Source organism: Aptenodytes patagonicus, chromosome 6 (genome assembly GCF_965638725.1).
Source record: "Aptenodytes patagonicus chromosome 6, bAptPat1.pri.cur, whole genome shotgun sequence".
Taxonomy (NCBI): domain Eukaryota; kingdom Metazoa; phylum Chordata; class Aves; order Sphenisciformes; family Spheniscidae; genus Aptenodytes; species Aptenodytes patagonicus.
Window position 1 is genome coordinate 21,794,857 of NC_134954.1, and position 15,296 is coordinate 21,810,152.

General features: G+C 39.5%; 2 protein-coding genes across 8 annotated transcripts in view; one reads left to right on the forward strand and one right to left on the reverse strand.

Moving 5' to 3' along the window:
• The window catches only part of PPM1L (protein phosphatase, Mg2+/Mn2+ dependent 1L), a 113,004-nt gene extending 102,091 nt beyond the window's left edge, over positions 1 to 10,913 (forward strand). For all 3 annotated transcript variants that reach the window (XM_076341428.1, XM_076341429.1, XM_076341430.1), the window contains one exon: positions 1,028 to 10,913. In XM_076341428.1, coding sequence (XP_076197543.1) covers positions 1,028 to 1,371 — 344 coding nt within the window. In that variant the 3' untranslated portion in view covers positions 1,372 to 10,913. The remainder of the gene's footprint in view (positions 1 to 1,027) is intronic.
• B3GALNT1 (beta-1,3-N-acetylgalactosaminyltransferase 1 (Globoside blood group)) overlaps positions 7,784 to 15,296 on the reverse strand; it is a 29,759-nt gene continuing 22,246 nt past the window's right edge. For all 5 annotated transcript variants that reach the window (XM_076341431.1, XM_076341432.1, XM_076341433.1 and 2 more), the window contains one exon: positions 7,784 to 12,942. In XM_076341431.1, the coding sequence (XP_076197546.1) occupies positions 11,889 to 12,851 (963 nt within the window). In that variant the 5' untranslated portion in view covers positions 12,852 to 12,942 and the 3' untranslated portion in view covers positions 7,784 to 11,888. The remainder of the gene's footprint in view (positions 12,943 to 15,296) is intronic.

Here is a 15,296-nt window from a genome sequence, read left to right on the forward strand (position 1 = left end):
ACATTTATAAGAACACCAAAGCAGACAGCTTGCAGATATAAAAGACAGCAGTTCACCTAATTTTGTCATACATTTTCATGTTCCATGTTTGCAAATTATTTGTCCTCGAGTTTTTCATTCATGTTAAGACGACAGGAATATTGCTGTGAACCAGTGCAGACAGCGGCACGCAGATGCACGCACAGGAATTGAAGGTGCCTAACTTTTACTCTTTGACCTTGAACACAGTGTAGTTCCCTCCCTGGCACAATCGACTGTGTAACAGCCAGGTGCTGGCTGTGTCACAGTCATCGATTTCAGTGCAAAACGTATCACGCTATAAGCAACCCCTAAATAAAATATGTATTTTCAGCTAGAAGTAGCCTTAATCCTGGTGATGGTAAAATCAATCAGTCAGATCCCAGATTGCATTTTTTTGACTTGAAGAAAAATTTTGTGATCGGTTTGTTCAGAACAGTTTTTTGGTCCTTTCTGACACAGCTCATTCAAGGCAGTTTGACAGAAGAGCCTACAAATGTTTTTGCACTTGCTTCTTTGCTTTATGCCTTAAAAGTGAGATGTGAGTCCTACTGCAGCGTGTTTTCAGTGTTTCCTTCATAGATCTTCTGAAATGAGGAAAATGTGAACTACACAGAAAAAGGAGGGGTTTCCTAACACAAGAATATAAAGATTTGCTTTCAGCATTCTTGTCTCAACATTGCCACAACAGTAAGTTGTGTAGTACAGGGATACCTGTGTTCAGTAAGTTGTCGGTCTCACTGGGGGAGAGCATGAAGCTGCTTCATTTGAAAGCAGAGCCGTTCCCGACTTCTCTGCTTCAGCTGTTTCAACAGCACTAGCAGCCACAATCCAGCTCTTCCCTGGAGCGCTCTGAAATTTACTTAAGGCATCTCCTGCTTTTTGAGATATGTAACATCTGTATGCCTCAGGATACTGCGGGATAAATTTTTGGGTGGGTCTGGCAGGAAGCCAGAGAAATGCTTTTACTTTAAAAAGAACTGCTTTATGTGTTGGTGTTTCTCTCCAGGTGGTTTTATCAGCTTTAATGGCTCCTGGCGCGTTCAGGGGATCCTGGCCATGTCCCGCTCGTTAGGAGATTACCCTCTGAAGAACCTGAATGTTGTCATTCCTGACCCTGATATTCTTACCTTTGACCTGGACAAACTGCAGCCAGAGTTCATGATCTTGGCGTCGGATGGTCTGTGGGATGCTTTCAGCAACGAGGAAGCTGTCCGATTCATCAAGGAACGCTTGGATGAACCACACTTTGGTGCAAAGAGTATAGTTCTACAGTCCTTTTACAGAGGATGTCCTGATAATATAACAGTGATGGTGGTGAAGTTCAGGAATAGCAAAACAGAAGAACAGTAATTACCGGTGGTTCTCTGCCTCACTCTGAACTTAAAACAAACTCTTACATTTTAAACACAGTAGAAAGCTCTAGTAAATACCGTTAAGATTCTACACAAAAGGAACAGATCCCTCTGGTCTTTGTTCTTTGCTTAACAAAAGGAGCAATACAACAAATACGTTCTGAGTGATTATAAGAATTAAGTTTGTTCACGTGTACCTGTCTCCTGTGACCTTGCCGCTCCTTAGAAACTAACTGTAATCTTCCATTTCAGAATTTGCTTTACAAATCTTGTGTCGACTTTTCATTTGATTCCTTACCTCTCATTTCTAATAGTCAAAGGTTCATTCAGATGCACAGCAGGGTCAGGGCAGTGCTGCCGCTTAATAGCAAGTGATAGGAGCGATGCTGCTTTTCACTCGTAGGTGTGACTCTTCAGAACGATGCTCTCATGTTTCTCCTCTCTTTTCTTCTTTGATCTGCAGTGATAAGGTTGTATAGGAAAAGGTCTGTGATTATTGGCCTGTCATTGATATGAAGGAGGAAGAGGAGCCAACTATTAGCCTGCCACCACAGAACTGGCTCTCTCGCTTTGTTTAACCTCCCCCTCCCTTAAATAAATCCCCGCCAAGCATGTGATTAGGTATAGTTACTGAATTACCTGAAGCCACATGTTTATTCAGTCTGTGCATTACTCTAATAACATTTCTTCTATGCCATATTGTATTCAAACCAACTGTTAAACTTCAGCAAAATACTCTGAGGTCTGACGCCTTCTATATCAAAAAATAGCTCTTTTGTGGTAGAAGAATGTCTGTCATTCACCGAGACTCACCCTTACGTTAGTTTTTTGGCATGGACTTCTCATAGGCATGTAAAGAAAGTAATGCGAGATAAAATTAATTTCATTAGTGACTGTTTGGAAAACTAATCAAAACAGGGCATTCCTTAGAGCCACCTAGGTGAAGTCAAGCCTATTAAACACTTCCTTGTACCACTGCAGATTAATTTGTGGTGTTAATCCAGGGGAAGACCACTTTAGAACCATTTTTTTGGTATAATGTATAAATGCCAGGCAGTGTCATTGCACTGTGGAGATGAAAGCTTCTGTTAAGTCTAGATAAAAATATGTTTAGATCTAACTTTCAGTATTTAATTGTATTTTGGAATCTGTGACTACTGTAAGTTTAAACAATGACAGTCTGAGTTTGCTCTGCATCTGATAACTTAGCTGGCTGCTTCATGATCGAGAGGCAGCAGTAGCAGAGTGACAGGGCAACGCGTGTTAGAGGAACAGAGCCAGGGCCCGAGTTGAAGGTTAGTATGTTGGATGGCTTGCTTACCCATATCGTGTATTGTAACAATCCTTGGGATTCCCTTCCCATAAAACGTGGTCCTGGAGGATCCGCTGAAGTCTCATCTTCAAGGTGATGGAGGTTGTCAGTATTTGGGTCCTGAGGTGAATCAGGGATACAATACATTAACTAATTTTGTCTGTTTCTTGGGTAAAGATACAATATTACTTAGTTAAAAAGCTACCTGTTTCTCATCACCCACCTATAGCATTTTGGGCAAGTGGCTTGCTGGTCCCTAAAATACTGTGATGTGTTGTGGTTGTGCTGAGCGGGTGTGATGTCTGTGAAGACAAAAAATGAAAGAGTGCAAATTCTGCTCTCTGCTCGAGAAGGAATTCCCATCTTAGTCTTTTCATTTTTGTTCCTAGGTTCTCTCTTCCCCAACAAACTTCCCTCCTTTAGTTTGTTTGGAGATAATCACAACTCTTAATTGGATCTGTTGCTATTACCAGTGCTATTCAAATTGTATACATACCCTTTAGCAGCCTCTTCTCATCCCAGACGCTGAGTAGAGCCCCTTGACTCTGAGGAATAGACAAGTGAAAAGCAGAAGTATGAAAGTGTCCAGCATCCTCTGAAACCAGCAGGCACCCAGCCTGCACTGGTCCTTCCCCATAGGATGGAAGGTTTCGGACTTTTTAAATCTCTTGAACAGTGCATTCAGTGAATTTTAAATGCAACTTTGCAGTTAAATTGAGCAGCTAACAGGAAACGTTAATAATTCCAGAGCGCTTCAGTTATTTTATTTTGAAAAGGTATTTGAGGTCAGAACGCTGTGAAATGAAAACCTTGTGTGATATTTTCATGGGAGTGCTTAATCATGTACTCATAATGCTACAGCAGCAGTATCAAAACTGTGCTCCAGGCAGAGCTCATGGTGCATGTAGCGTTTGCCTTTCCTTTCTCCTTCACAGATGATGTTTCCATTGTACTGGCTTTTCTTTGTAGGACACTGCCTGGATGTTTGTCAAAACAGCTGCCCAGGGAAAAGAAGAGTTAGACCCAGCAGCCTATAGAACTCTAAAGCAGCAGGACGCTGGTATAGCAGAGACATCAATACTAATCCTTCACAGGCATTTGAGAAATGGTCAGCTCCAAAAAAACCATTATAGACCAATGCCACTTGAGCGAAAAGCTAATGGCAGCCACTAAGCTTCCTGCAGCTCACGTTCTCGAGGTTAGCGAGCGTTGCTGAGGGATGCCCGGACCTTCTCCTGAGCACAGCTTGCTTGCTGGTTTCCCTGGCACTAAAGATAGACAGGAAAATGAGATGGCAGGGATCGTACACGCTCTCAAACTCCTGAAGCAGCCGTGAGGAAGCAGTGGGAAGATGGCTCACTCTGGAAGTAAGCCATGCTCACAGGATTTAGGAAAACACATAGCGCAATGCAATACAGAACTGTTTTGCAGACTTGTCTGGGTATTTATGCCAGGATTCATTTACTCTGTCACTCACAGGCCCATCCAGTCCGTTACCGAATCAGCCCTATTTCAACCTTCGAGTGTCTGCAGTTGCAACAACAGTTGTTTTAGCACCTTCATTTTTCTCTGCAACACTCCCCCCTTTGTAGTAGCTCTTTCCTGGCCAAAGACATTCATGCCAACGCTCTCTGGTAAGGTTGTTGACTTTTGTCTTTATTACTTAAAAAAACTAGTTACAGGTACTTTAGATTTAAAGATGAAGGACTAATGGAGATGACAGGCTTTGTGCAGTCTTCTACATCCATGTGCAGTGCCTCCCTATGCTCCCTGCTAGAAGTCTTCTAAGAAGTCTTTAATCCAGTTCTAGACATCTGTAACTTTCCAGTCATGCTGATTTGTGCCAAATTCTGTTGTGATACATACAGCTGTTGGATGACAAGATTAAGTAACATACGTATTGCTTATGCAACCTAAACTATCTAGGGTCTGATCCTCCACTGCCTTAATAATATATCGTACATCTGGAAAGAGTTGCCGGACACTGTAGCCAGAAATCTCCCCAGGTACACTAGAGCAGCGTGGCAGAATGCGCTCCGGCATCAGAGAGGCAGTACTTCCAGCACGCCATGCTCAGTGCCGCTTTCCTGCCTGGCACCTCTCCAAAAAAAGGGAGATGCAGTTTGGTTAAAGTGGCTTGCACACACCCGAGAGCTCCCTCTTGGCATACATGTTCATGGAAGTTTTCTGTTGCTTAAGCCTGAGTAGCTCCATTGGTGACATCTGTTCATCAGGCAAGAGCATCACATGGCAGAAAACTGACATGTTAAGTTGCTGCCACAGCGCATCTTTCATATGGTCCGATACGAAAAAACATACCTTGCAATTACTCAGCTGATCCAGTACTTAAAAAGAATTTGGGCTCTTCCCAGTGGTATTACAAGCTAGCAGTTTACCTCACGCAGTACGTTTTAAAGATACCACCATTTAGCTTTTTATTCTGATTATAGACTACCGTTTAGTTTATCATTCTGATGATATACTAGTGGGGTTTTAGAAAGGCTGTTCAGTCGTGTAACGGAAGGGCTGTAGCCTGCACCGTTCATAGCTCCTACGGGGATCCCCAGTCCAGGTACCAGCCCGGTTAGGTGAGGCCAGAGCTCCGTCTAGCGGCTGGCCTCAGCACGGTAACCACGCAGTATTCGTTACAGCTAATAGCTCATCTCTTAGCCCGTGTGAAAAATGTGCGTGATGTAACGTCCCCCTTGTCCCTTGTGCAGAAGTTAGCTATGAGGTTAGTGCAGACCCGTTTGCTTGGGCTGAATTTTACAGCAGTGCTGAAGCCGTGCGGGCTGAACGTGTGCATCCCCGGACACGGCTGAGAAATGCAGATACTCGGCTGCTAAAAACGCACGTGAAAGTTTGGCAGACCACAGTCCTGCCTGGCATCCCCCGCCAGCTCACCCCCCGCCCCCCCGGCATGGGTGTCTTCACAACGTTGGTGAATGCATTTTAAATGCTTGTTTGTGGGATCCATGTTTGGCAACAGCGTGGCTTACGCAGGCCGCAGCGATCCAGCTTAGGAGAGTCCAGAATTCATCCCTGGTCTCGGGGGTGGCAGGAGACGCTATTTTATTTTGTATAAAATGTACGCCACTTCTTTTGTTGCGACATCCAGCACTAGTGATCTGGGCATATTGACCCTGTCTCACGGGGGAGGGATGGCCACAGGCGACATTGTGAGGACTGCGTCAGCGCTGTAGTCCTAAAATTTCTAAAAATTCAAAATTTGAAATTAATGAGCCTGTTTTACTGAATAGACTGTTTGGATAAATATAAATAAAGTAAATGCCATCTAACATCATGAAGTATTGTCTACTGACTTGTGAAGGCAAGGTCAGTACCAAAACTATTGCTAAAGTTATTACAGTATTACACAATTTACGTAAGGTAAAATTAAAACAAAAAAAGTAGTTGTGACTTTTTAGAATACAGAAGTTAGTACTAAAGCACTGCATCAGCTTGAAGTAACAGTGTTTGCTACATAAACGCTAACGCTGCATCTTGAAAATAAGGGAGTTTTGTTGTTCAGCTGCCTCTCAGAATATATGCCATCCTTGCTTTAAGTAACGTTAATATATTCCTAATGTATCTAATGCTCATTTTACACAGAGAAACATTTAGTAAGTGATTATACTAAAGAAGAAAAACCCACACCAGCCTTTCATTTTCTAAAGTAGGTTTTTAGGCCTCCATCCAGAAATCTGGCTGTACAAAATTGCAAGGTTAAAATTTAGAATGTTCCGCTGAAGTTTGGCAACTGTATAGACCAGAGCTGCTGCCCCTCAGTGTTGTCAATATATTTATAAATTATCTTTCTAAACCTGAGGACTCATCTCTAAAAAGATATATACAATTAATGTCGATTTGAATTTTAAATCACTTTTATTTATATAGTGCTGACTATATAAGGCTTAGGTAAGCAGCTGTTTTACATATAGTTTTCCCTTAGATAACTTAAAGGTCCAGGTATCGGTCATCTCTAGTTATATATAATAGTCTAGATGCTCTGTTAAGCAAAACGTGTGCAGTCAAAGCAGCTGAAGCCTATCTAAAACCTTAAATAAAGAGGCTCACATCAAAAGCAATTCTTGAGTAAAGTTTTGAAATCCACTTTTATGAGTAGGTCAGCTCCTGTGTCTGGTCTGCTCAGTCTTAAGGAAGAGCTCCGAATTAGTTGAGCAGTAGGGAAATAAAGCACTTTTTCTGCATTTAAAAGACCAACCCTGTGTTCCTTTAAGCCTCTGGAGATGCATCAGTACTTCTAGGGACACAAATGCTCAGAAATGTACTTCAGCCTCTATTCCACCAAGTTAATTAAATGAATAATCGGTTATAACCGATTATTTTAGAAATCTAAATGCGGGGCTGTCAAACATTGCTCTCTGGGAATTCCTACACTGTATTCAGGGGTGTGAGAGCAGTACAGATGAAACTGTACTTTGTCCGCACTTGCTTTAATCTTGGTAATAACAAGTCATGAAGTCAAGCTGTGTGGGCTGACAGTCAGATACCTGCTCGGCATCCCCATGCTGCCCCTGCCCCAGGAAAGCAAGCTGGCTACATGTCGAGTGAGGTTGCTGCTGTGCCTCTGCAGATGCACTCTGTCAGCTTCACCTGTTGTTGATGACAGGAGACTCTCACACCAGAACTGCCACAGTCCATCTGCCATTTTTAAATTTTCTCCTTCTGGTAAGAAAAACTTAGTTATGTTAAAAACATGGTTCATTTGGAAAAAGTTCTTTGGAGTTAGTTCCATTCTGTACCAAATCTCGACACTGCTCTTTGGTAAACTGTTCCTATATGCAGAAGCTAGGTACAAAACGTAAGCAGTGGTTAGTAATGCTGGATTTACAAATGAAATCCTTTTTTTTTTTTATAAATTTCAAACCCATCTACCTTTAACATGGCAAACTAACAATCGCGTAACTGTTAACTACAAAGTTAACAGGAGCAGCATGTGGAAAAACATTAAAACCCGTACTGTGTGAATATTACACTAAGCAACTGTAAAACCACTTCTACCCAGTGCATCTGGAAATGCTAAGAAACGATCGAGACAGACTCATTATGAAAATGAACCACACATTTAGAACTCTGCGAGGGCAGGTCGGAGCTTTATTAACAAAAATCCTACACAACACACAAGATAACAGAACCACAATGTTTAAGCAATCCATCTTGGTTAAAGACAGCTTTCATTTAGTACAACACGGCTGTGTTATCGTAGATAAGAGCCTCTTCAGGCTTCTGCTTGTAACATTTTCTTCACTCGGAGCCGGAAGAGTTTTTAAGATTTTATCTTTATTGCAAGTTCAGGGGAGGCTGCACTTTACTCCTAGGTGGAGGACCACCGCAGGCAAAGCATTACTGACAGGAGCGGCTAGGACGTCAGGCTGAGCCCCATCCCACTTGGGATGGACGCAACCCCTACACGCCATCGTCTCTCACACTGTAAAGAAAACTCATTCAGATAATTCGGATTAATGTGGCCTGGAAAATTAACGTGCTGCACAGCAACTGTCAGAAGGCTAGAGGAAAACAGAGCTCAGATATATAAACCATGTCAAGAGAGGTCGTTTGGGGTAAACTTTGTATTTTTAAGTTCTTATGTTATAGGAGGAAAACTAAGTCCCCAAATCCTGTAACTGCAGGTGAGACAAACTATACTGTAGCACAGGCGGTATTTCCTCATATGAGTTGTAGGTCGATGCTGCTTTTAGCTAAGAATCACGTAACAGCAGCATTTCAGAGGCTATACTTTCTTTAGTCCTGTGAAAGAAAGCGGCTTTGTGATTTTTAGAAACCCAGTATGTAAATAGAGGAGGGTGGGTTTGGTTTTGTTTTACAATTTTCGTTTTCCTTAAAATGTGGACTCAACTACATACGGGGGGCAGGGGAAATAAATAAACCCAACCATCTGCTTAGCTTCATTTTAACTTTGTTTTCTTTCCTTCCTACATGAAGTACTTGCATTTGGATGTGGTTTACAGCTTAACATGCAATACACATAACTGCATTAAAACCTGACAAGCTTAATTTAACAGAAACTGCAGAAAGCTTTACAGCTCTCTCCCTACCACCTCTATCTTAAGCAAACTGTGGAGTACTTAATAAATGATCAAAATGGTACACACTAGTCATAAAAATGGAGATGAATGAAAATTTGAAAAATAGGGAGCAAAGCTCTGCCTCCCAAACTCCTTCAAGATACCTGACATAACCAATAGACACTTCTCAGGAACTCGGTGTCACACTGTTTGGTTAACCTTCCATCAGTTTCTAGTTTAAATTTGAAAGAACTATGATAAAAATCCATTATTTACTGTGTATCCAGGCATTCGTGACTGAGTTACAATGAACTTGCATTGAAATGCTTTAGTAGTAACTAGAAAATGTAAGACAAAACTTAGGAAAATATTCCAAACCGTCTATGTCCTGTTAATCCTGAACTGATCACAGAGAATAATGCCCCTAAGTTTGCAGCACATACTATTGCATGGTTTATTTTGAATTTGTTTGTTCTAGAATGCACACAAAACATTTAAGCATTTTGATTTTTTAACTCTTCTGAAATAGTACACAGGCAACACGGGCTTGAAATTTTACACTGTAAACCCCTTTTGCTATCCACCCTGCAGCAGTTTCCAAACATCTTTGACCAATGGATTACTATTAGGCTTTTCAAGTCAGAAAGCTCCACAATTATCAAAATCACAAGTGCTTGAATTCTGATTTAATACAGCTTTGTGAACCACTTACCTGCATGAGAAAAAGAATCTTAGCATTTGGGAAAATCTTAGCCTGTGGTTTAGGCTTCAGTTTTAGTACAATATTGTAGGCAGACGCAATAAAGTTTGGGCCCACCGCTGACTTAAATGCTTTCATTAGTTCAGAGTCTGGAGCTTTCTTTACCTCTTGCATGGCTGCTCACACTAGAAATGTTCCTGATATTTGCATTAAGCAGAAACTTTAGCTTAGTTATGAATTTTTATGGTCTTTTAAGCAATAATAAGGTCAGACCCAAATACAAACCAGATTTAAAAAAAAACAAACTCATTTCCAAAACAGGAGCAGGAATATTTTACAATGTAAATTTCTTGCAAAATTGATGTCACTTTAGATTACAATTTCAGGTGGCATAAACAGATCACTGTGTATAAACCTACATTTGTGAAAGCAAAAGCCTGTAATCTATGATCAGTGTTATCATTCTGGGGCACAAATATAAAAAAATACCTTGCTTGGTGACAGTTGCATTTTTATTGCAGTCCTGCACAGCCATTTCTCTGTGATATACTTGTTTCTTACTCTCTCAACAGGAGCACTGTCTGCTTTATCTATCCAGTTTCTGAAGATTGCATCGTCTTTCATAATTACATTTTTTTGAAAAAGCAATACAAACTGTGCTGTAGTATCAGTGTTCTTGTGACAAATAACTTATTTCTAAACATTTAACATGGCAGGCTTATAAGAAAAATATGGAGGGTTTTTTGTTGGGGTTTTTTTTAAGATGTATAAACAATCAAAGAACAAGTTAAACGCTTCTCACAGAGCTCTCGGGATCTGACCACAGTACAACAATCAAATAACAGATCCTAAAACCATAGGAACAGCTGTAGTTTTACCTCTGTTTCTAGAAATACAATAGCATTCTTCCCTCAGTTATGCAATACTGTATCTTTAGCTATTTAGTTTAACAAACAAAATCTATTTTTGAAAAACTTTGACCTTCTTAACATACATTCTTAGAACACTGACATCTGAAATACTTGTCTAGAGAGTATTCTTCCCAAGACCTCATTTTTATACCTAAAAAACCCCGCGTGCTATAATTCTTTCAAAAAAACATGTGCAGTTGTTGAAAAGATAGCAAAATTCAATACTGACCATAATCACAATGTAACAAAAAACCTGGTGAAACCTCCAACCTGGTACTAGAGGTTTCTGCACCTCTTCTAATTTGTCTCTAAGAGACTATCTGAAAGACAGCCAAATGTAAATATATCATAACATCTTAGCTGTAGTACAAATAAGGTGGCAGTGCTCTGTCATTCTAGATGTACAGGATGTAACTATAGTATCTTCACCGTGTAGTGGATGTGTCAAGAATAATTATGTTAATGCAATTGCAAATTCTATATTGTTGTCTATTAGAAGTGTAAACTACTGAAAACTTGGCCTTGCTGGTATGAATAAAGTGATTAAAATATCCATCTTTACAGATATAGTAGAGTTTGTCTTCTTTAAGAAATACAAATCTTAGAATTTCTTACTTTTTTCATTTGAAAATTTGAAGAAAGAAAACTATTTTAGAAACAGATATAAAGTCACAACATAAATGCATCTGTTCTAATCGTCCCTGTGTGGTTCCAAAACTCTCGGGATGCATCAGTACACACATATGTGTGCACAGATGTGGGTTTTGATTATCCCGATGTATTAGAGATGTCTAGTAACTAAACTGCACATGAACTCTGCTGCATCTAGCCCTCTAGTAGCCTGTGAACATTATCAAAGACACCAAAGCAATTCTATTTTATACGTATATAGATATACCTAGATATACACATACAAAGTGCATCACGTTTTCAGAATTTCCCATCAGCTTCTGTGGACCCCACAACATCCACAGCCTTGTAACGCTCTCAGAATGATTACAGAGGTGGTATGTTTAAATAAGAAGGTGTAACACTCTCAGAAGGATTACAGAGGTGATATATTGAAAGAAGAAGGTTGTTATTAGTTTCATGCTGGGCAAAGAACAAATGAGAGCGGCAAAGGATGACACAGTTGCAAAAACAATTTAAAAATTCCAGGTAGGAATTTGGGAAGCATCTTCAAAGCTGGTTTCTTGGCATAAACATTATTCCTCGGTGACATTTCATACATTCCAGAAGACTCGGGTAGAAATCCCGTGGTTACAGCAGACCACGTGGAAGTGTCAGAGGAAGACAGGACAGTGTATTCCCAAGTATCCTGCATGCGTAGGATACATAGATGGAAAAGTGTTTTGTGAATGCCTAGTATTTTTATTTAAGAATATTAGAATGTCCCAGAGAAAAGCTGCCACTGCAGTTTTGCCCCAGCAGCACAGCCCTCCTTCAGTCGAAGTCATCTCTGTAACTGTTTTTCTTTTGTGTTGCCCTATACTTTAAACGTTTTTACACCAAATAGGTTTAAGTTTATATATTAATATAGAATCAAAGGCAAGTAACTGAAGTGTTTGATGACAAATCCTGCCAAAACCCAATTATTTCACCTGATGTAATGCCATGTACTGCAATCAAATGTCTATACTTACAGATATCAAAATTAATTTTATAAAGAAAGAATTGTTGTTTATCTTCTGGAATACTGATGTTCACTTTAAGTATATTTAAGCAAATTCCAACATAAACATCCTCAAATTTAATAGGTTTGATATGACTCATCAGTTCATAAATCCTCAGAGCCAGTTTTCCATCCAATATATAACCCATCCCACTGCAATATGGAGGATACAACTTGAACGGATATTCATCATAAGAGATGTATGTTTTTTTGTAAAAGCCTCTGTAGGCAAAGTTACCTATAAGAGGATAACCAGTAAAAATATTTTCTGAGGAATTCAGCTTCAGAAGAAATTTTACCAAGTTAGCGGTGTTGATGAAGACATCAGCATCAGTCTTCATGAGGAATCTCGCATTTGAACAGAACTCAGTGACCCACCTAAACGCCATGATCGTTTTCAAGGTGAGATTGTCGTACGTGTCCATAAAATCTTGGCGAATTATGTCACCATAGAGGATGCTTTCATCTTCTACCGACAGTGCTGCAGCATTGTCTTCTCTTTGAGTGTCCTGACCTAGTAAGAACAGGGTCAGAATTCGATGTCCCCACCAGAAGTTTTGAGATCCCCATGTTATCCTGATGGCCTGCCTTGACTTCACATCCTTAGGACTTGAAGACACCAAGATGACGAGAAACGGATTTATGTCTTTGCATTTCAAGCGCTCCCGCAGTGTGAAGAGGTAGTGTTGCTTGTAAATTGGTTCATATTCATAGAAATACATGAGGTTTGTATGCTCAATCACAGTGTTGGAAGAAAAAGTTACGTACAATATTGTTATGACACAAAATACAAGGAGAAACAAAAAAATCCATTTTAATGTTCTTATATGCATGACACTACCTGGAACTGGGCAATAACTAATTTGCAGAAGTGCGTCAGTGACCTTCAAAATCTGTACCACAAGTTCTGAAGCACGTTTCTTGCTAAAAAAGAAATGAAAAAGTAGTATTCAGAATGCTATTATTCAAATATTACCTTTTTCTTATCTTGTCTAAAGTGTCAGTTGAAAGCATGCTATAATGTAATGAAGACAAAACCAAGATTCATTGGTCCAGCTGTTGTACACCATGGTCCAGCATCCTGTACACCACGAATCAATGCTGTATTCCAGAAACAAGTGCGAGCAGAACACTGAGCTGATACTGAACATGGTATGGATTGAAACCTCATAGCTTTCACCTTGGAAATTTCCCCTACGTAAACCTGATCACTGCTAAAGATCACACGTCAAGCATTGTGATCCCAGAAATCTCAGCACAATGTCTTCGACTCAAATCTCAAGGAAGAAATACTGTGCACAAAATCTAATGGCTACAAAGTACTCAGCAAATTGATGTTCAGAGGCTTCAAAAATTTGTAATTTATTTCAAAGAAAGGAAGTCCTACTAGTTTTTATAAGCTGGAGCAAATCAGCCAAGAAAGCAGGTAAAAAGAGAAGTACAAGCAAATATTTCATCCCTCACTTAGGGGTCGAGCAGCTACTCGTTCTGAACTGACTGAGTAGGTGATGGGGGGAGGAGAAAAATCAACATCCTTATGAGCCACAGACACTCAAAGACAAATGTATCTTGACAGACAGACTGAGCTCTTACACTGCCCAAAGAAATGGCTACTCCCACAACACGCAACATTATACAGTAATCATTTATTTTCTACTATGTGCTAATTAAATCAAGTGATTTAATAAAGGGGCATTGCAACCAATTTTGGGAGCAGCAGAGAATCCACTGCAGCAGACAAGTTTCAAATCTTGGAGAAGTTTTGCAAATTTTTCTAATATTTTCCATTTAAGTAAACAAGACACTACAAAATCCTTCTGCTACTTCCATCTATTTAAGTTTTAAAGAAGAAAGAATCCCATCTGCACTATTTTCATGAAATGTCTACAAAAATGTGACATATTCGCTCAGCTCCATCAGGCATGCCACACAAACTGAAAACAGCAATATCGGCACAAGAGGCGGAGATGAACCAAAGCCATTTTTCGGCTAGAGACACACATCTTGGTCTGGAGTCCAGTCTACACGGACAGGTACTTACAAACCCCCATGGAGTCCGTGCTGAAGATGTGTCAGGACTAGATATTCAAATCAATACATCTTTCCAAAACTAAATATAAAAATAGAATCTCAGTCCTCTACCCTCCATTTAACAGTGCTTGCCTTTACTGTATTTCTTTAAAACTACATATGCTGTGAACATATATTAGATACCTTTAAGCCAAAATAATTACAGTGGCTCACTGTGGGAGTTCGAAACGATTTCTAATGTTTGCAGTAATAATATTTACCCTGCACTGTAAAGTATCCACAAAGACACAGTAAGGATGATGGAAGGTTCAATTCCACAGTGCAATTAATTACTATTTAACTTATCTTCAAAATGATCACCGCAGGGCTTGTAAATGTTTTATATTAAAAAAAAAAAAAAATCCAAACCCCAACACAGCATGTTAGAATTTAGGTGAATTTGATTTGCCAGAGCCCACCTGCCTTGTAATTCTGTGTATGATTTGACTTTAATTTAATGATCCTTTAACGGAAGCATTTGGAGCCCATTTCACCAATGATGCATAGCGCGTCACTTAAAATGTATTAAAGCAGTTTTATACAAATAGCTATTTAAACAGAAGAATTTCAGACTGATCCCTCTCAAAGCTGCGTTACTCCAAAAATACTGTGTGGCTAACAGGAGTCAATCCTTCATTAAAGGTACCTCACATAACTTTAGACAAACAAGTGAGTTTTATTAAGAACTTCCTAACGTGACCAATGGTCTTTCCTAGCTTATAAAAACATAGAACCTCGGAAGTTTTATGTTGATTCACTTATTTTTCTCCACAAGGATTAAACACATGCAAGTATAACAGAATAGAAGTTTGGCAAATGCAGAGGAAACTATCATCAGGACTGTTCAAACTGCATTTAGGAAAGTTGATTATAACCACAAAAAACTCAGATTTGCCAATCTGGTATTTATGTCCTGGCTTTATGGGAAGAAAAAAAAAATAATAAAAATGCTCAATTCTTCTCTCTTTATATATACCTGTCTGACTTTCAGTGAACAATGTGAAAAATACATAGTGGAAGAAAATAACCTAAGTTACTTATCAGTGCTTATGTATTTGATTTCATTTCTCAGGGTTTGATGATCAATTTAAAGTAAAAGCATATCAAAGTTTGATCAATTCTTGACTACCTAATGGAAAAAATATCTGATTATAAGGATTTTGATTCTTTATGGACAGAAAAGCCTGATTACATGACATTTTGAACAA